The 20,275-nt window shown below is 47.6% G+C and overlaps 1 protein-coding gene across 1 annotated transcript in view; it reads left to right on the plus strand.

The window, feature by feature from the left end:
• Window positions 1-20,275, plus strand: part of LOC135920722 (adhesion G protein-coupled receptor E1-like) — a 506,714-nt gene that overhangs the window by 121,508 nt on the left and 364,931 nt on the right. Inside the window, exons 5-13 of the mRNA XM_070540398.1 lie at window positions 5,316-5,597; window positions 6,423-6,860; window positions 7,243-7,377; window positions 8,640-8,845; window positions 11,029-11,166; window positions 12,478-12,572; window positions 13,138-13,354; window positions 16,728-16,914; window positions 19,407-19,529. Of these exons, the coding sequence (XP_070396499.1) occupies window positions 5,316-5,597; window positions 6,423-6,860; window positions 7,243-7,377; window positions 8,640-8,845; window positions 11,029-11,166; window positions 12,478-12,572; window positions 13,138-13,354; window positions 16,728-16,914; window positions 19,407-19,529 (1,821 nt within the window). The remainder of the gene's footprint in view (window positions 1-5,315; window positions 5,598-6,422; window positions 6,861-7,242; window positions 7,378-8,639; window positions 8,846-11,028; window positions 11,167-12,477; window positions 12,573-13,137; window positions 13,355-16,727; window positions 16,915-19,406; window positions 19,530-20,275) is intronic.

Here is a 20,275-nt window from a genome sequence, read left to right on the forward strand (position 1 = left end):
CTTTCTCGCTTGTCTACTGCGGCAGACAATTGCGAATGCCGCCTATACCCAATCAAAGCTGCCCGGCCGTCGGATCTTCATAACACGGAATTCGGGATCAACTCATAGCACAGCTTTCAAGACACTCTCACGCACTTACACAATCAATCAATCAATCAATCAATCAATCAATCAATCAATCAATCAATCAATCAATCAATCAATCAATCAATCAATCAATCAATCAATCAATCAATCAATCAATCAATCAATCAATCAATCAATCAAGAAAACAATCACACGATTCATCAACGAAGCATGCAAGAAAAAAAAACTCGCACACAGCGGCCGCCACAACACAAGTGGCAGAGCAGATATATGCGTCTTACGCAGGTGGCGCGTTGGGCTCCTACACCACGGTCGAAGCTATCGTTTCCACTTTCATTTCCCTGTGAAAAATCTCGCCTTCCGCGTAAATACGTTCCGTACTTCAAGAGATAAGACCACAAGTCATCCGACGACGCTCCGGAAGCTCATGCGCGGTCTACACATTGCGTCTGATGACGCAAGCTGGGACGAGGGAACGATACGAAAAGCTGAAACCTAACGCCCGCGGTCAGACGCCTCAAAGAGCGCCTTTGACGCGTGGTATAAGGATGCGTCCGATCGGGGCATAATGATTAGAGTATCGGACTGCTGTGCTGGGAGACAGGGGCTCGAACCTACCACCTCACATGCCCGTTTATTGATAGCATTACAAGCCGACCTCACCAACTCTGAGGTTGTATACAACAGAAAATTCGAGGTGTGTTGAGCGAACGCGTCACAGCGGGCCCGAAATAGCAAATTTGCAAGGAATACCAGGCGTAGGAAAATCTCCTTGATAAATGCGAGGGTGCAAGGTAACTTTACCTCACTATAATTACGCTATCGCATACTTGGATATTTAGCGGCGTTAGGTACCGAACTAGTCCTTTTTTATTGAATAACACGAATAGCTTGTTGTTTCCTTATTTTTGTTTTTCAATATATGATTTGCCTCCTCTTACTTCTTCCAGACCTTCCGCTTCACTTGCATATCTAAGCGCTTCTCACGTAATGTGCACGTGGTATAACACGTTTCCGAACGGCGCATGGCGAGACGCTACGGCGGCGAAATTGCCGGCGAAGGCCTCCATGCTAGCGTATCCTGCACCAAACACCGGAACGAGCCAACCATTAGGTATTACGCGTTAAGTTTGGGTGCTACACAGTATAGTCTTCACAAGCCCTTTATTCAAAGGCAGTGGTGGAGAACGGGTTACAAGCAACGTAGAAGAAAAAAAAAATTACCGACGATTACGTTACTTCCTAATGCGAAATTTGAGCGCAGCAAACTCCGCTTCGGCGGCGCGAACGGCAGGGTCTTCTCGGCGGCGGCGCTTAGCCTCTGCTTCGACGACGCGTACTCCTGGATCATCTCGACGGCGGCGACGGTAAGCTTCTGCTTCGGCGGCACGCACCTCTGGATTCTGACGGCGACGGCGCTGGGCCTCTGCTCTGGCAGCTCGTTTAGCAGCAGCAGCAGCAGCAGACGGAGGACTTCCATCGGTCGTCTCGCTCATGGCTCAGAAAGAACTGGCAGATAATTTCGCAGTGGCGAACGGCAGCGGCAATTTCGGCTCGGGCGGTGCACATATACAGATCCGCCGCCACCGATCTGGCTCTCTGATTGCCACCGCACAGGGCGAACGGCAGCGGCAATTTCGGATCGGGCGGTGCACATATACAGATCCGCCGCCACCGATCTGGCTCACTGATTGCCACCGCACAGGGGTTGCATTGGAGGAGGAGCGAAGAATGGAATTAAGTTCGAGCCGGCGCTTTGACAACCGGAGACTCGCAGGAAGAGGGGGGAGGGGGGCGGCGTGTACACCCAGCGGCAAACGATGGGGGCAGAAGCGCGCGCAGCAAGCGGACAACACGATAAAGGGAGGAGGGAAGAGATAGCAGCGACTGACTGATGCCGCTGACGCCGATAGTGAGTCGACCCCAGCTGCGGAGTTTGTTTCAGGGACAACGCCGCCGATGCCGACACAAACAATATGATACCCTCGCTTCCGCAGCGCTAAGAACCAGGTCTAGCCGTGGGAAGGTGGTCACGTATTCGTCGACGTGCCGGGGCCTACGTGAAATAACCGGCGCGTCGGTAACTGAAGAGCACCCTATCCGCCACACAAGAACAGGGGGGGAGGGGGACCCTTTCCTCCTCTTTCTGCATGGCGGCGACGGTGTTCTATGCAGTCACGTTATCTTGACTCTCTAGCGGCGTCAGCGGCATCCAGCGGTATCAGTCGGTCGCTGCTAGCGCTGGGGGGATGAAAGGGGGGCGGAGCTGGTTACGAGGCTGACGACAACGCCGACGACGACGCGAAACCCAGGAACGGACGCCAAAGAGCTGCGCTCTAAAAAAAGGAAATCCACCGATCGGCACGTCTCATACGTCTGTCGTTGCACGCATTTTCGGTAGGCGGTGGTTTCCTTCTCCTACTTTCTCTTTAGTTCTTTAGGCTTCCCCTTGGCTTGCTGCGTGATCAATCTTGACCCAACAGCCAGCCTCTCTATCGAAGAGCTGCTGCGCTGCTGAGGCAATCGTGATGGATACGCGCTCGAACATGGTCTTCTATATTCGGGGTTTCGTCATCATTCCTGCGTTGGCTCTGTTGACACTTGATCCCTTAGTTACGCTGCATGAATGCTTTCCAAGGCACCCTGTTTTGCCATTTCTTGTAAGTTTATTTTTATCGTTTCGTTTTCTTTCACCGTTCGTTTGCGTCCGCTATTCGGTAGCTACAATGCACGTTGCCTCAACGTGTGCTCTGTTCGTCACTCTGTCATTCTGATTTCCGATCGGAGAAAAAATAAATAACCGTTTCGCCTTAAGTGCTGAGCAGTGGCAGCGACAACTCGTGTCATACAGGGCATGAAGGGGAGAGCTGGGGATCGGCGCGAGACAATCGATCAAGGGGCAGGGTTGGCAGGAGGGATGATTTGATGGGCACATACGCCAAAGCACTGCTTCCACGAACGGACACTCGGAATAATTAGATTGCGACAAGATTTTTGAAAAGGTTGCTCAAGTGCACCTGCTATCACGTGAGCCACATGATTAAGTGGTAGGGGAGATAAGGCTAAGCAGGGCTCACTTGTGAGACTCGCAATACGAAGCTCCATAATTAGTTTTGTTTCTGATTAAGGCGATACCACGGTCAAGCCCAGACCTCGAAAGAAGCCACCTGCCTTGTGCCGGTGCTCTCCACGGAACGTACTATGTCGTGGACATTCCCACGCATTGTAATGGATTCGTAAGGATACCTCACTCTGTACACGTACTTTGCATATATGGAATGCTGTTGGGGGGCATTCGGGGTCGCTGTATTGCTAGGCTGCCCCATCGACAAAGGAACCATGCAATTCATCATAGGCTGTCTTGCTCCGTCCGTAATTACAACTCGCACCAGCGGAGGTAGCATTTTCACTGCACAGGGTCTGCGGGATCAGTGGCCTCTTTCCGGAGGCCTCGATGCAGAGCAACGCGCGTTGACGTTATTAAAGCCTCGTCCGGGATGCGTGCAGCAGGAACTGTGCAGAATCGCAGCAGCGCCGGCTGTTGTGGTTGCGTGCGCCGTTCACTGGGACAGGCATCGCAAAAAACGTGACGTGAAGTTGTGGTTCGCACGGCCGCACCCCTGCCTGTTTCTCCTTTGAGAAACAGGCGGTAAATCACGTAAATCTTTGTAAATCGCGCATGTTGTGTAAATGTAGGTGTAGGACACAACCCGCCAATTAGATTACAGTCAAGGAAGAGAAAGTATATTGCAGCCCATTTTGAACATCGTATATTAGATTCTAAATATTTTAATATTAGGCAGTTTTAGTTGGGCGTCCACAACCAACCACGTGACCCGCCGTGGTTGCTCAGTGGCTATGGTGTTAGGCTGCTGAGCACTAGGTCGTGGGATCGAATCCCGGCCACGGCGGCCGCATTTCGATGGGGGCGAAATGTGAAAACACCCGTGTACTTAGATTTATGTGCACGTGAAAGAACCCCAGGTGGTCGAAATTTCCGGAGTCCTCCACTACGGCGTGCCTCATAATCAGAAAGTGGTTTTGGCACGGTAAACCCCATAATTAAATTAATTAAAAACCACCCACGTGAGCAGGGCGGAAGGCTGCGCGTGAGTAGCGTAGCACGCGTGCACGATGCGTTAATAGTTGGCCGGACGCAAAAGTCGACAAGGGGATTGCTGTCTTGCACGCGTAGGAACCAGCGGTGTGCTGCTCAGCGGTGCCATATGCCGCCTTCTGAAACTGTGTACCCAATATCAATCGCCACGAAGTCAAACCGTGAGTCACATCTTCGGCAAGAGCGATATCGAAAAACGCGCTCTCGTGGGCACGCGAGAACACGCGAGAACGTCTCGCAAATGCCGCTGAGCCCGCAGCGGACGCTGCACAGCTTTTGAAAAGCTGCGGGGCGCACGCAAGATACCGTGGGTGCTCCTGCGTAGTGCGCATGCGCACTGACGCCTCCGCGGTCTTGCTGTGTACGCAGAACACTGCAACACTGCGAACGCTCGTTGAGAGCGCGATACGATATGCGTGAACGGTGCGGTGAAGAACACCAGTGCAATTCACGCATGCGGGTAGCGAGCGTGTGACGCTTAGCAATAGCTTACGCGGGCGGCCCTCATGCCTTTTTGCACAATGAGCGATCACTCCAGGAATTCGTCTACAGTGACGTGGGTTGACTAAAGGACCAAAGTAACACGCGAGCCTTGGAGAGTCTACGGCATCACTTTTTGTCTTCGTCATTGGACTTAAGAATATTTGACTCCAAAGTTGCTCAGTCTTGTTTTGCACGGCTTCGCGTCCATTTTAACGCACCGTATTTCTCCTCAAATGCTGGCAGAATAACGCTCGTCGGCATACTTACGATGTTCCTGGTAACGCAAGAAGACTGTGAATTATCTTACAAAAATATTACCTGAATAATAGTACTATTTATCGTGATGCTTCATATAGATACACGATGCTTTGGCACGCCGTTGTACGCACCACCTAAACTGTATTACTAATTTTTTTTTTACTGTGTAGTTTTCAGGACAGTTAATGCAAGGATGCTGCTGATGCTGCAGACAGGTTATCCGTACACTCTGCGCACTGCCAGCATTTGGCTGTTTCAACGCGCCTCTCTTGGAACTGGCTCTGATCCTGCGTTGCATAATGACTGATATTTGATGCTCTCTTTATCTATCTCATCTCCCCAATCTTTTTTTTTATCTCCCATCTCGCAGATCCCCAGAACGCGCGCGCCGTCGTGGTGAACGAGACGAGCGTGCGCATCTGCTGGCAGCGACCCCTGTACGGCAACGTGTCCGGCTACGTGGTCAAGTACCGGGCGGCGTCGGAGAACGTCACCTCGTACGTCAACGTGACCACGGGCACCGGCCCCGACAAGTGCGTTCCGGTGCTCAAACTGCGGCCCTGGACCGACTACGAGTACCGGGTGTACGCCTGGAACGGCCGAGAGGAGGGCATCGGCAGTCCCGTGGACAGATTCGCGACGCGAATCGACTGTGAGCATATACTACAGAGCTAAGCAGTTTGCAGATGACACGCCTCTTCCTACGCTGTGCGTGGGTATAGCACAACTTAACGTCGACAAAGAAGAGAGATGAACGAAATAGTCGAGGCGTGCGCTGTACTCACAACCAAAGTTTGTTTATTAATGGGGAACGTTTATATATGTGGCTGCTCAGGCCTAGCATTCACCGCTGCTCAGGCACAACGGTGAATGCGCGGTGCTTTGTCCGCATTACAGACATTCTCCACAAGCTTTCTTCCGGGAAGACGTGCACTAAACGAATAAAAGGATGAAAATTTCCCTGTCCCTCCCCCCCTCTCCCCTCCCACTCTCCTTTTATTGTGCTACATTCTTCATCTAAAACAAGGAGCCGTAGGACAATCACATGCTATCCCTGCAGGCGGTGGAAACAATAAAATGGAGACGGAATGTGAAAATACTCACGTGCTCAAACGTAGGTTGAGAAATGATGAAAAACCCAACATAATAGAAAGCAATATGGAGCTTTCCTCTTCAGCACCTGTGTTAGGCAGTCGGGCACGGAATGCACAACCCAAGCAATTTCTTATTTTTATTCACACGTTACCTTGGCTTTTACAATGTCTGTGCGACCTCTCCTATCACGAAAATACCACGAAAGTGTTCGGAAATGATCTCTCGCTTCTTTATTGACGTTCTGTGCAACGAAAGCTTCCATTCACTATAAATTTTCGTGACAGTTTCACCGCGCAGAAAGTTTCTTTTTCTCAAGAGCGCTTTGGCTTTGTGTAAAGTTCTCATTACCCCCCCCCCCCTCTCTCTCTCTCTTAAACCTCAGACTGCCTGATGAACGTCTGCAAGCACGGCGCGTGCGAGGCCACGGAAGCGCGCCCCGGTTACCGGTGCGTGTGCGACCCGGGCTTCTACGGGGAGGCGTGCGAGCACTTCGACCCGTGCTCCGAGAACCCGTGCAAGACTTTCGGCACCTGCGTCAACACGGGTCACGGCGAGTATCGCTGCGACTGCTTCACGGGCTTCTCGGGCCGCAACTGCTCCGACTTCAACCCCTGCCTGCTCAAGCCGTCCGCCTGCCTCCACGGAGGCGTGTGCCAGTCCAACGCGTCGCACATGTTCACCTGCCTCTGCGTGGACGGCTACTACGGCAAGACGTGCCACCAGTACGACCCGTGCTTCTCGTCCCCCTGCCTGCACGGCGCCCGCTGCCTGAACGAGTCGGACGTCAAGTTCAGCTGCCAGTGCCCGCAGGGATACGCGGGTGAGTCCTGTGGGGGTATTATGTCAGAGTCCACCTAGTGGACTGTCCATTCGGCCTCTGCTGATTGGCTAGGCCCGCTCGTCTCTTCCTCTCTCGTACAGCTGCATCCAATCAGCAGCGGCCGAAATGGACAGTCCACTAGCTGGTCTCTCACAGAATAGAGAAGACGGGTTTATTTTCTTCCTGATATGGAGGACCATCTGATGATGCGGCAGCTTGTCTTTTTCAAACACGCGATACGTGACACAACAGCACACACACAGGCAGCCGGCGCAAGCTTGCATATGTACGCATGCACGCAAACGCGGTCAGCAAACGTAATGAAACATGTGTTTGCAGCCTGTGACTAGGCGACTGTGTCCTATTACACGTCCCACTGCAGGAAACCTTTGCGAGGAGAACATCAATGAGTGCCTCTCAAGCCCTTGCAAAAACCGCGGTGAGTGCGAGGATGGCATCAACAGCTTCACCTGCCACTGCCCGCCGGGTTACGGTGGCCCACTGTGCGAGCTCAGAGGTATGTCTTCGTTTACTTTTTGATTTCTGGAACCTAGGTACCTACTGCATGGTTGATTGGGTCACATGGTTTGCAGTTTGTTTCTCAAAAGACATGTTTCTTGCCGCAAGTCAAAACACACACAAGAAGAAGACACATAGAAGACAACACTGGTGGCTGTCTTCTATGTGTTGTCTTCTACGTGTCTTCATTTTGTGTCTGTTTTCACTTGTGGCAGGAAGTATGTCTTTTAGCGAGCACCAACTAGGCCAACAAGCAGTTCTATCGTTTCTCGACGGTAATCGGAAGACAGCGCAGGGAGCAAACACTTAAGCAACTGTACTTGTGTAAGGTCACACGCATAGCGCATGCTAAGAACTGGGAAAAACAGTCTGTAGGAGAGCCATTGGCAGTCAGCGCTCGTACCATCGAGTTTGCTGTCTTGTTCATGTGCTCGTCCCATCACCCGGCTTCAAGAGGATTTCTGCAGACAGTATCGGCTTGATTAAGATGCTCAACAAATGTATACAACAAGCAATACTGCGCAAAAGAGCGCAATACTTATGGCGCGTAAGATTTGGCCAACTGTCGTGCCACTGCTTTGCATTTCACAAGCAAAATTTCTGCACCTTTTAACGCGCTTCGTTTGTCTAATGGCCGAAACGAGATCTCTGAGTGGCAAAATGCGTGTATAAGCGTTGGTGAAGACATATTTTTATTTTAGTTTTAGCGAATATTTTGGCCTTTAAATATTATAGTAGCAACACACCCTCACGAAAGCGACATGAAATAAATTTTATGGCTATCCGTGTAAAACTCTCGTGCGAGATATTTTGGTGCGAACTAGATGGTGAGAATTAATACATTTTTTCACAACGGCTACTCACATCGATGCCGCATTTAGATCTCGCTGTTGCGCACGACACATTTTTAGAGCCTTAAGGGTATGGGACACGGGACCATCAGCCCTCTTAGGAGCACGAAGTAATTTACTGTGTACGAGAAAAGCTGCACGCTACTGAAATCCATTTTTAGAGTTTATGTACTCCCGGTGAAGGGCTTTAGCTCTACCGGTGGAGTTCACTTACGAACCTTTACGACCAAGTATACGGACTGGCTATAGCTACTATCAAAACATCAACTGTTGGCACCTCCTCTTACAATGTACTTTCCATGAAACAACACGCTTGAATTGGGGTTAAACCCCGCATTTACACGACGTTTCAGCCTTTGAACTATCATCTCGAGAAATCTACAACTCAGTTCTCTCGTCATCTCAACAGACGCTTGCCCGGAAGAAGTGCAGCAAACGGACAAGGGCACCTTCCACTGGCAGCCCACACAGCATGGCTCCGTGGCCAAGGTCGAGTGTCCGTACGGTGCCTACAACCCGGCCAGCGAGTACAAGTATGCGAGGCGAAAGTGCCGCCTGCTGCCCAGCGGACAGACAGGCTGGATGAAAATTTCGGCGCAGCACTGCCGGTATAAGGTGAGGTACACGGGCCAACACCAATCTCTTGAGTTTAGCTGGTAACTCTCAACGAAGGTCGTAATTTGGTTTAGCTGGCCCTGTCATGCTCAGAACTTAATCTGTCGTACTAACAAATGATCCAGCGCTTTCTCGATTTCACCCATGAAGATTTTCAAATAAAGAAGTCTGAATTAGGGTAGTGCCATTCATTCATCTGTCTAGCCGCCCTCCTCCTCATTTCGCACTCCCGCCATTGCCCCTGCGTGATTGGCACAGTGCGATCACGACGCATTTCCGCATGACCGCACGATCACAAGATGCATCAAATTGACAAAGACGAACCTAAGGTTGAAGAACACACAGTGAAGATCACACACAGTTTTGCATCTTATGGCCATTCTTTTCATTTTGGGGCTACTCAGCTTTCCAGTGTAATTCTTAAGTAATTCTTAAGTGAGTAAGATCTGTCGAGATGAAATCTTGTCCAGCAACAATGGTTATTGTCGGAATACAGCGACATTTTTTTGGGTTAGCCGTTCAGATAATACGTTCTTGTACGATGCACAACTTTTGTCTTGGTAACAATGCGCATATTGCGGATATGAAGGCAGTAAAGATTCATTGCTGATCAAATATTTAAGAAAGAAAACTGTACAATAGAAGACCTAATATTATTTATAGTAGGTTATGTTTTCAGATGAGACCACTTCGCAGATGATGTCTTGTCCTTTCTGGTAACTCCGGCATCCTGCAACCGTCAGCAAAGAAGGGATTATGGCTTTTGCGCCATTATCGATTGCTCAGAAAAACGTAAGAGATGCGTAGAAGCGTCGTCTAAAGCCGAGGCCGAACAAGTTTGGGGTTTCCTGGCTATTATGGGGCTGTTATACTTAGCATAGTGTTAGTGGCCCAAATATTTTTACAAATGCTTCTTGTAAATTAGAATTTCACAGTGAAGCTCACCGTTAACTGGAAGAGGCAAGTGGAATACTGGCACTTAACACAGCTCATATTAAAGAAGACGGCGTCTACATTAGTGTTTTGTTAGTTTCTGTAAATTTCTTAGGGCAGCAAATAAACCATTACCTTTAATTTTTTATAGGATTCGATTACTTGCTGAACATCTCTAAGATTAAAAACTAAATTATTGTGCCCCATACTAAAGGCGTCAAAGTCCAGTTTCTAAGCATGCGGGAATTCACAGAGGGCTCATGTTCTCAGGGGATGAAAAAGCGAGGAGAATTATGGAAGGAGGGAAGAAAGCAGAAGTTTACACTGGTGTTCATCTGCCTGCTGATTTCTTGTCACATGGTTTTATAGAAAAAATTACTCTTCTTTTAAATACTGCTGCACTTTCTCATAGAATAAGTGTTTATTTTCCTACTTTTTCAAGACACTGTTATTTAGGGATACTCATTTATTGTTACTTTTGCATTTTGCGTGGTTAGCGCCTATATTTATATGGTACGTTGAAAAGGATTCGACATCAACATCGACGGAAGCAGCACAATATCGGTGAAACAAAAGTAAAACGCCATTTTTCGTACTAAATGAAAGCAGGCAAATAAACCGGCCTAGAGTTCCTTAATTTACCAACTTTGTTCTGCTTTTTTATCTGAGCCATCGATAAAGGCGCAAAAGTCATAATCCCTTCTTTGCTGACACTTGCAGGATACAGGAGTTACCAGAAAGGACAAGACATCATCCGAGAAGGTGTCTCGTCTTCAAACCTAGCCTACTATCGAGGCGACTGCCCTATAAAGAATATTATGTCTTCTATTGTACACTTTTCTCTATTAAAAATGTGTACCAAACAAAAAGATCAGAGTGTTTCATTATGCAAGTTCCTTTATTACACCCTACTTTACTGTCTTGTACAAGCAGTATAGGGACTTGACAGAGGCTCAGCTGGGCTTTCCGTCATCTCAGCGTTTATTTAGGAGACCATAACGGAGCCATGGCTGTGACGCTACAAACCAATTGTAGTCTGAGTCCGGTTTTGTTCCTCGGCCTTTAGCTCACCACTCTAGCTATGAAATGACGACAGCTTTGATGATGACTTGTGGTTATTTCATAGTGTTATAGCTAGCATGTAAAGTTCAAGACGAACCTATGTTATTCTGAACGTTTTCTTCCGATCTTGGGCCGAGTTTGACGACGGTCTCTCTGAAGTGTCCCACCATTTTATTGCCGTGACGCAGAGCTTTCAGACGGCGGAGAACATCACCTCCGAATTGGAGTTCCTGACGCACGACCCAACCAACATCAGTCCGGAACAGCTGCAGAGCTTCGCTGATAAGATCGAGCCAGTTGTCGAATACGCCATCAAGGATATCAAGGTAAACTGAACGCTGAACCTGGAATGTCGGGAGCATTGACACCGAATGCGGGAATTCTTAGTAATTTACGTACATCCGTGACTTGCTGATATCTATGTTTATTACGGTAGAATGCGAATTCAAGAGGGCGTGGCCAACAATGAGCTGTCCAGCGTGTGTGTGCGTGTAAAGTTCTGTGGACATATGCACGGTCTTCCATGTCACCTGTTGACTATATTCCACAGCGCATGTAAGTTTCATCCATGATCGTGACTTTGCTCAAGCGGGACCTTCATCCTTAAGAGCTTCTCGAGCCTCGAGGATGTTCCGATGACAACTAGTTGTCTTCAACAGGAGGTTACCGTTTGCGCTTACGCCTATCGGTTCACGCCTGTAACGTTACACTTACGTATCTGCTAATAGAATTTTCGTAAGGAATGTTCCTAGTCTCAGCAATCGGCTTTCTGTGAAATAGCAGGTCCTTAATTTACGAGGATTCGGACTATGTCTTTTTTGAGGTTAAAGACAGCCGTGTTACAATAATTAAGAGGTGTCATAGATATATTTTTTCTTAATAATATTGCTTACAATCAGAGTGAGAGAAGTGGTTCTTGTGGGAAAGGAAGCAAGGCTGGCACTATCTTCTGCAACCCACGTAGGAGCACGGCTCAGCGCCAGCAGGGTTGGGGAGATGGGATTAAAAGAAAGAGAGGGTAGGAGGGAGAAAAGTAGAAGGTCATCCCAGCAGCATCAGAGCAGCCCGGCCGGGAGGGCCCAGTGGGTTCAACCGGAGGAATAGGCTGGAGGTAGACCGTATAGGAAGTGGCCCAGCAGACGCGAAGTTGTGGCGGATCAGGAAGGACGAGGTGGGGAGATGGTCGTCATGCCATCCACCTTTGTAGGAATTTCCTATAGTCTCGCCAAGAGCTCCGACGAGTCGAGGTACTCGACGACAATTAGGAAGGCTGGTAGCTGATGACAACAGGGGAAGAGGATATCTTCCCGTCGTGAACATGGGAGCCCCAGGCGGTGGGACTCTTGCAGAAGTCGGCCGCGGTGCTACAGGTGAGCAGGGCAGGCCAGCAGGAGGTGCTCCAGAGTCTCTGGTTCACCACAAGAGGCTCAGGCTGGCGAGGCGGCTTTACCAAGGCGGGCCCAGTGGGCTGCTGTCCAGTAGCAGCCAATTCGCAGTCGAAGCAGCAAGAGTGAGATATAATCGTAGGGTTTGAGAGGTGGGGAAAAGGTATGCAGTTGACAACTAGCAGGCGATGTTTTCTTCGTAAAGAAATGCGGTTATCGTACAAGTAACTTGGCGCATTCATTCCAATGCAGATTGCACAAGCCATGATTCACGTGATCAGCAACTTCCTCGCCCTCAATGACAGCGTCATCGCAGAAGGAGACGCGAAAGGAATGGCTGTTGAAAAGTAAGTACACAGGCAGCCCTCACTGCCCAATTGACATGGCCAGCGAAGGATATTTCGCAAAGGGTTGACTTTAATTGAATAGCATTAACGAGGCATCAGTGGTCGCAGTGTTTTCCAGAAGAAGGAAGCGGTCGACACAAACGCTCGTTGTCCATTTCTGTCTGTCCGTGACTGCACGTCCAACCTTTTTTTTTTCTAAAGCAAATCCATACCAACCAGTCCAACTTTCGGTTAATCTAAGTGCCGTCCCCTTCGCAACAATCCCCTCAATTCGATTGTGCCTGAGTTTGGGCCCACCAGCCCTAGTGTTCAGACGTATAAGAAGAGGTCTGATAAACGAACACTGGAGGTCCTAGGATTCTTTCTTGCCCATCTCTTTCTTTAATATTTGGTCCAGTTCAACAGCTTGGCTAACGTTAGCTGGGTCGCCCATATATATATATATATACACACATATATATATATATATATATATATATATATATATATATATATATATATATATATATATACACCCACCTTTTGTAGCTGTAATGGCCGCATTCACGGGATGCTCTACGTGCAGGCTGGTATCTGTGGTGGAGCGATTCACCTCGGAGGTGGTGCTGGGGCCTGGAGCGCTGATTATTGAGAACGAGAACCTGGTGGTGAAGGCGGTTGCCTGGTCACCCAAGCTGCTGTCTCAGGGTCAAGATTTCCTCAGCTTCTCCCTTCGCTCCAACGGAGACCACTATCTGCACGAGGACTTCTCTGGGGACGGTGACGAGCAGGAGAACGGAGATGTGAGTGGTGGTCGTTTCGTTCCTTTTCTTTTTTTTTTGACAAGCTGTGGAGCCTGCCGTCATGTTCAGCTCATAGAGAAAAAGAAAAAAAGAAATGCGTTTGGAGAAACACTACAATTATAAGTTTTCTCGCATGTTAAGCTTAGCAGACTTTACCGAGTTGACAAAGATAACGCAAGGAAGAGTTTAAAGGCAGGCTATCACTGTGACCAGCTATGGCGGAGAATATGAACTTCCGCTCTTGTACGTAGACTCTAAATTTCGGCTGAAATGTATTCAAAGAACTATTCAAGATAGTTCATTGACATTCGGAAGAAATATTGCCCAGACGAACGCTTATGTATGTGGAAAGTAAGCGGAATTGTAAGCACACCTGCCATGGTAGCACAGTGGCTATGGTGTTAGGCTGCTGAGCACGAGGTCGCGGTATCGAATCCCGGCCACGGCGGCGGCATTTCGATAGGGGTGAAATGCGAAAAGACCCGTATACTTAGATTTAGGTGCGCGTCAAAGAACCCCAGTAGGTCAAAATTTCCGGAGCCCTCCACTACGGCGTGCCTCATAATCAGAAAGTGGTTTTGGCACGTAAAATCCCATATTTTTTTTATTGTAAGCACGTGGCCCTCATCTAGATACGTGATGACGCTAGTAAGCCGTGGCTTATCTGTTTTCTGAGGAAGCTATCGAAGAAAAAAAATATTGTTCCGATTAGTCACGCAGATAAATTTTACTTCCAAGTGATATAAGTATTTCATATACTTATGAATACGACACGTTGAGGACCTCATAGCCAACGTACTTTCATCAGAAGAATTTGCCCCGCATTTTTTGAGTCAGCCCCCGTAAATTTTGGTGGCTGCTCCTGATGCCAGAAAGTTATGCTTGGTATACGGCATTCACATAGTGCTCGGACGCTATCCCTCCTCCTTACCTCCTTACCTTTGCGCCGATGGTGTGAATTGACACTTATCTTCTGTTTTCACTCATTGAATCTTCATGTTTTTTGCTTTCCCCAACAGAAACCATTCCCCGATGCCTCTCATTAGTATTACCACGACAGGAGTTCCCAAACACAATAGTAGGCTTAATACTAGTTCGAGTGTTCCTGCACCACACAATATTCTCGATGAGAAAAAGCTCATTACGAGCTGCTTCAAGTAAATAATTTGGTCATCTTCAATTGCAGGCAGTTTCCTTCCAACGGACTGCACCATGTTGCAAACCAGGACTGCACCAGTGTTGAACTTCGGTGACCACCTGAGCTATCGACTTATCCACTAATTTCAATACCTTGTCTCGCACGTAAAACGTTTGGAGCATGTAATTTCATCGCAAGTCGCATCACATCTCTACATTATTGACTTCTTTTTCCTTAACCAGCATGAGTGCTCAATGGCACACTCCAAGTGATTCGAACAGGGGTGAAAGAGGATCGAGGGTCTTTGAAGTGCGGCAAGCACGTGGTCGTGCCTTATCATTTTTATATTCAATAAAATATTTACTCACTCACTCACTCACTCACTCACTCACTCACTCACTCACTCACTCACTCACTCACTCACTCACTCACTCACTCACTCACTCACTCACTCACTCACTCACTCACTCACTCACTCACTCACTCACTCACTCACTCACTCACTCACTCACTCACTCACTCACTCACTCACTCACTCACTCACTCACTCACTCACTCACTCACTCACTCACTCACTCACATACCCGGTGCGTTCTGCTTAAGTAGGAAAGGCATCTTTGAACTTCAAATAATTGTCGTCTCTGTGATGTACCGGCAACTATAAAAGCGTGCTTTATTGGCTGAAATGGTGGCACCATGTTTTGTGATGTTCTCCAAGGACTTTTTGAAAACGACCTCGACGTAAATGATCTTGTCATACGATATCTTGAGCCATCTAAAAGCGATAACATTCTGTCTTTTCATATGCTGTTACAGATTGGGTTGCACAGTTTACGGGTAACTCGCGCGTAAGGCCGCAGTGCAGAACCAATTGTAGCTTCACACTCACATTTTAAAGTCAAATATAGTTTTGCAGCTGACAGCCTTTTATGATCAAAGAGACTTCCCGCCGGACTATTTTTAGCTGTTGTCGAAGTGTTTCTGTTCGGCACTCTTTTAGAGAACTGCTTACCTTGTTTTTTTGTGAAGTGCTTGTTTTGTGCTTGTAGACGCGGATATGGTTATTTTGGCAGCCATGTGCATACCTAATGAACTTACGTTTATATCTGTAATGAATGTAATGAAAGGAATTCAACCATTTGTGGTACAGTGCCCTGTAGAATTTGGGTTTTGTGCTTGAGAATTCCGTGTTACGCAGGTTCAGTTACACCCGTCACCAAAGAAACATTGAAGGACTTCTGTTTGCATGAAAGAGTTGCAAATATTTACTGCAACACATCCAGTTACCTAATTTGGCAGAAAGGAAGTTCACTAAGGAGCCGAGCATACGTAGTGGCACATGCCCCTTAACCCAAGTTGGCGTGAAATTAGATGGGCACGAATAAACAGCAAACTGAGGGAAATTCTCAAACAATGCTAATCGCATTCAAATCGCAAGAAATCACGGAGCGTTCTCTTGCGAAGGCCTGCTTCGTAATGTCACACTCTTTCGTAGTTTCCTTCTTTCCTCCATGTTCAAATGCATAGTCGCAGCAAGAATTCACGTGTCACCGTCGGGCACCGCAACCTATCTGTTTCGAAGCCCTGTTTCACTGGAAATATATTTTGTTAAACTGCGCAGTCGCACAAATCTGCATGGGGCTTGCTTTTGTGCAAATCGGTGAACTGTTTGCTTTTCTGAGACGTTAGGTGTTGCTGTTTATTGATCAACTGATTCATAGTTTATTAAACGTGCAAAGCATTTTCTTTAGCTATGCGAAATCAAGCAAGATGGATGTCTGCAGTAAGATGGAGGCTCGAGGCGTTTCACCATTGGATAACTACGAATGTCATTGGTGTCAATCTCGCGACAATTGGGCTTGTCACGTCCTGACGAGGACAAGCGCCTCTGTGGGAGCCTTGGCTCAGGCGACTTTATTTAGTCGAAGAAAGTTACTCGCACAACTGCACAAATACAATACAATACAATACAATACATTACAATCTTTATTGTGCATAAGTAAAACAAAGTACATATAGCAGCAGGCCTACCAAAGCCTCAGAGGGCTTGACTTGCAGTGCCTGACAGTCAGGTCAAAGAAAATTGCACAGGGTAAATGGTAGGTTGTTAAGGTAGTGTTCACTTAGGTAAGTTGTCACTGTGAGCATTTCGATGTGTGCCGAATGGTGTATCGTAACCGTGTTCTATTGTATCATATCTATTTGTGCATTATTTACATACGCGGTGCTTCGCAGAACATCGTGATCGCTATCCCTTTCGAGGCGCTGTCGATGGCCATCAACAGCTCTCTCCTGGCGGCCGGTGAACCCTACCGTTCCATACACGAGGTGGAGAAGGGTCCTCGCATCGCGTTCATCTCTTACCGCAACGACAAGTTTTTCCGGCCTAATCGCCACGGCCCGGTGTCCTTGGTCAGCGCAGGTAAAGGCGTTACACGGTCACTACTTTCGGGATGGGATTTTTGCGCACTCACCAGATGGCGTAGGTGAATTATCCTCCAATCACATGTGTAACAACGCCAAAGCTCTAAGCAGAAAGGAAGCTATAGCCGCCTGAACCAAAAAATGAAGAAAGAAACACAATTGAGGAAAAGTTATCATCAGCTCATAAGCCTTCCCTATTTTTAAATTATTTTTTTCATGGCTCCTGCAGCACGAAACAAGGGTTTGGCCTGTCTAGGGAAAAAGAAAGAAGCTCAGAAGGCAGTTCAGTTTATTAAGCAGGTGTACTGAGACGCTACGTGCAACCCTATTTCTGTCAACGTCAACGAAGCAAGCACAATCCGGGTAATTATATTTTCCCTTTCAATTGCTCTGGTCGTTGAACGGTCTTCGGTTTAGTTTCCAGTGTAATCGCTATCATCTGGGCTTTGGCTCCATCTGCTGTGTTATCTGCACAATACAGACATTTTTTTTATTGTCAGTGACGAAGAGTTGCTTTGAGTAGTATTTTTTTTTTTGCTCCTACAGCATTGAAGAGTTTACATCTGGACTTCCTGCGTGTGTTTGACGGTCTTTCCCGGTATTGCAACGGCAGCCGTATCCACAGTGAAGCCAAGTCCTCACCCGCAGTTTCATCTTGACCGTGGCGCTAAGAAAACGAAACTTTGCCGCCTGCCCTAATTCTAACTCCTGGGTGTTCTTGAGGGTGGGGGGTGGGGGGGGGGGCAACGTTCAGCCTATAGAAGTGGGCGGGCGAAACCACTGTGCTATCGGAGCTATATGGTGGATACCGAATTGTGCGGTCCATAGCCTCAAGCGCCGCTGACATTACGAAAGTGCCATGGAAATCCACGCGCGTATCTGAAGAGGCCGAAGCGCGCAATGCTTTTAATGAACGAGAAAGCCGTTGCCTGCATTGCAGTAAAAACAAAAAAATATTGTGTGTGTGACGGTGTTCACTGCGAGTCTCCCAACATACGCACAGCGCTAGAAACATTGTCACGTATTATTGATGAAGAGAACGCGCCCGTATACAGTGGTCATCTTCGCGTTAGCTTTGTAACCTTCTTCTCTAGCCCTGCAAATGACTCCGGCTACTCGAATCAACTAGCGCAGCTTCCTGCTTCAAATAGATACATGCGAGGAACAATTGTTTTTCCAAACTTCATAGAAATAGCACGCTGACTATGAGAAGAGACATAGAGTACAGACAAGAAAAGACGCTAAAGCAGAAGGCTGCTGCAACAGCCGGAGCTCCCTGTGAAGTCGGGGTAGCTTTTGACATCAGAGCTATGTATAGGGTAAATGGGTTGTAACCGCAGAGGTAAATGTTATTTCTAATGCAGAAAATAGTGTATATAGAACCAAAAACAGTTTAGGGGCGCATAGACGCTCACACTTGCAAGAGTAAAAGAAAAGAAACGAAAACAAACGAACCATAAACAAAAAAAATGATTCACTTGAAAAAAAAAAGAAAGAAGTCGTCTCTATAGCATCTCGCATGCATGTCCATGCTCATATAAAAAAAAGTATTTTGCTGCACAGAGGGCTGTTTTTTCAAGGCCACTAACTGGCTATGTTCCAAGTATTGTTGCAAGGCACAATGGATGATTTCGCAGGGCCTTAAGTTTAGCTCGAGCCTGTTTCCTTTGTTGGGCGTATCAATGAATAGTCAAGCAGCGATTTGGCTACGTCCTCTTACGCCCTCTCACCGCAAACGTGGTGCGGAGCTTGCGCGATGAATTTTATAAGGAAGTCGTCTTTTGTTTGCAACGCCAAGTCGAAATCGGTGAAACTACGTCGTCCCCCCCGCTCCTTGCCCTTCCCGCGCCCCCTTCGTGGTATTTTCCCATCCACACTGAATTGCAGCCCACGGTCTACAGCATACAAAATTGATCTTTAGGGACTTTTCAGAAAACTGTGCCGCAGATAATCTTGTCGCTGAGGTGTGTCTGCTCTTAGTTAGTCAATTTTTGATGCATAACGATGTAGTACACTGCACTCTAAAAGAAAGGAGGACTAAATTTAGAAACCTTCAAGAACATTTGCTAAGGCGAAAGGCCCTAGACGCCCACACACAAGAGAAGAAAAAAAAACTGAGATCTGCAATAAATCAGTAACGCACGGCGCTGTGCTTTCTGCGCGAAAGGGAAAACAAACTTCTATGTTGACTTTCCGTTTCTTTTCTTATAACGCCTTATGGCAAAACTAACGATCATACATTTCTTAAATAATACATGTATACAGTCGAAACTTATCCGGCATTTCACTTTCTTTAGTGTTCCCTTAATCCGCACTGAGAGTGCCTGCTGTTGTCGCAGCATATGAGGGACTTCGGAACAAGAAGAATCCCTTATGCTTGCTGGTTTTGCTTTTTTTTTTCTTTCTTTTCTTTCCTGCACCTGCGCTCATCGATGGCGGCGCGTGCAGTTTGTAAAAGAAACGTTTCCATCCTCCCACATACGCTCGCAGGCCAAGTCGTGCTCTCCGCGAAGATCGGCGACAGCAAGATCGAAAATCTCACCGACCCCTTGGTCTACTCGTACCCGACGTACAACGCCGACAGGTACATCTGCGCCTTCTGGGATGAGCACCGTGAGTATCGATTCCCTATTTCTGTGGGCAAGATTTGCTTCGGGACGCTAGTTGTGGAATAGATATTGTTGATGAATTTCGAAATGTTCCATGAACATGAAATGTTCCATGATATACATAAACGCCATTCTATAGTGCTGCACACTCTTGAACAAATGTACACCCGTGAACGAAAGCACAATGACCACAGGGTCGCCGGAAAAACAGAATTTCTTCGTGATTAACAGGCATAAGCGGAAACAGACGAGTGTGCTAGAAAATTCGCAATGCCTAGTTTTGACTGCACTTTTAGTTACAAGTTACACTCGAAGGCAGAGGAGAAAATCAGTTTTAGCACGCAATCTGTAGTCCGTAAACTTTTGCTGACGGCCGTACACGCTTTAGGTCGTATCTTGCCGCACAACGACAATTGTCATCTGTCTTGCTTGCGTTTTCTTTCCTGAAAACGCTGCGCTCGCTCGACAAAGCACTGTCATGTTGATAACGCACAAGCCATTCGTGACTTCCAAGTATCGGGCTCTCAGCGTTGAAGAAAGGAACTGCGGACAAGGCAGAGGACGATTATTGTTGTACGGCAAGACACGAGTCAAAGGGTGTAATTTTCCCTAAGAATGCGGGAATTTGCGTTTAGCGAGTGCGTGGGCGAATTGCGGGAGCGACGTAAGATCTTCATTGATGGGGCATCGCTCTGCATAGAAAAACAATAAAAACATGCTAGTCCGGTGAAAATTGTGAATTTAAACGAT

This window comes from Dermacentor albipictus, chromosome 6 (assembly GCF_038994185.2).
Source record: "Dermacentor albipictus isolate Rhodes 1998 colony chromosome 6, USDA_Dalb.pri_finalv2, whole genome shotgun sequence".
Classification (NCBI taxonomy): domain Eukaryota; kingdom Metazoa; phylum Arthropoda; class Arachnida; order Ixodida; family Ixodidae; genus Dermacentor; species Dermacentor albipictus.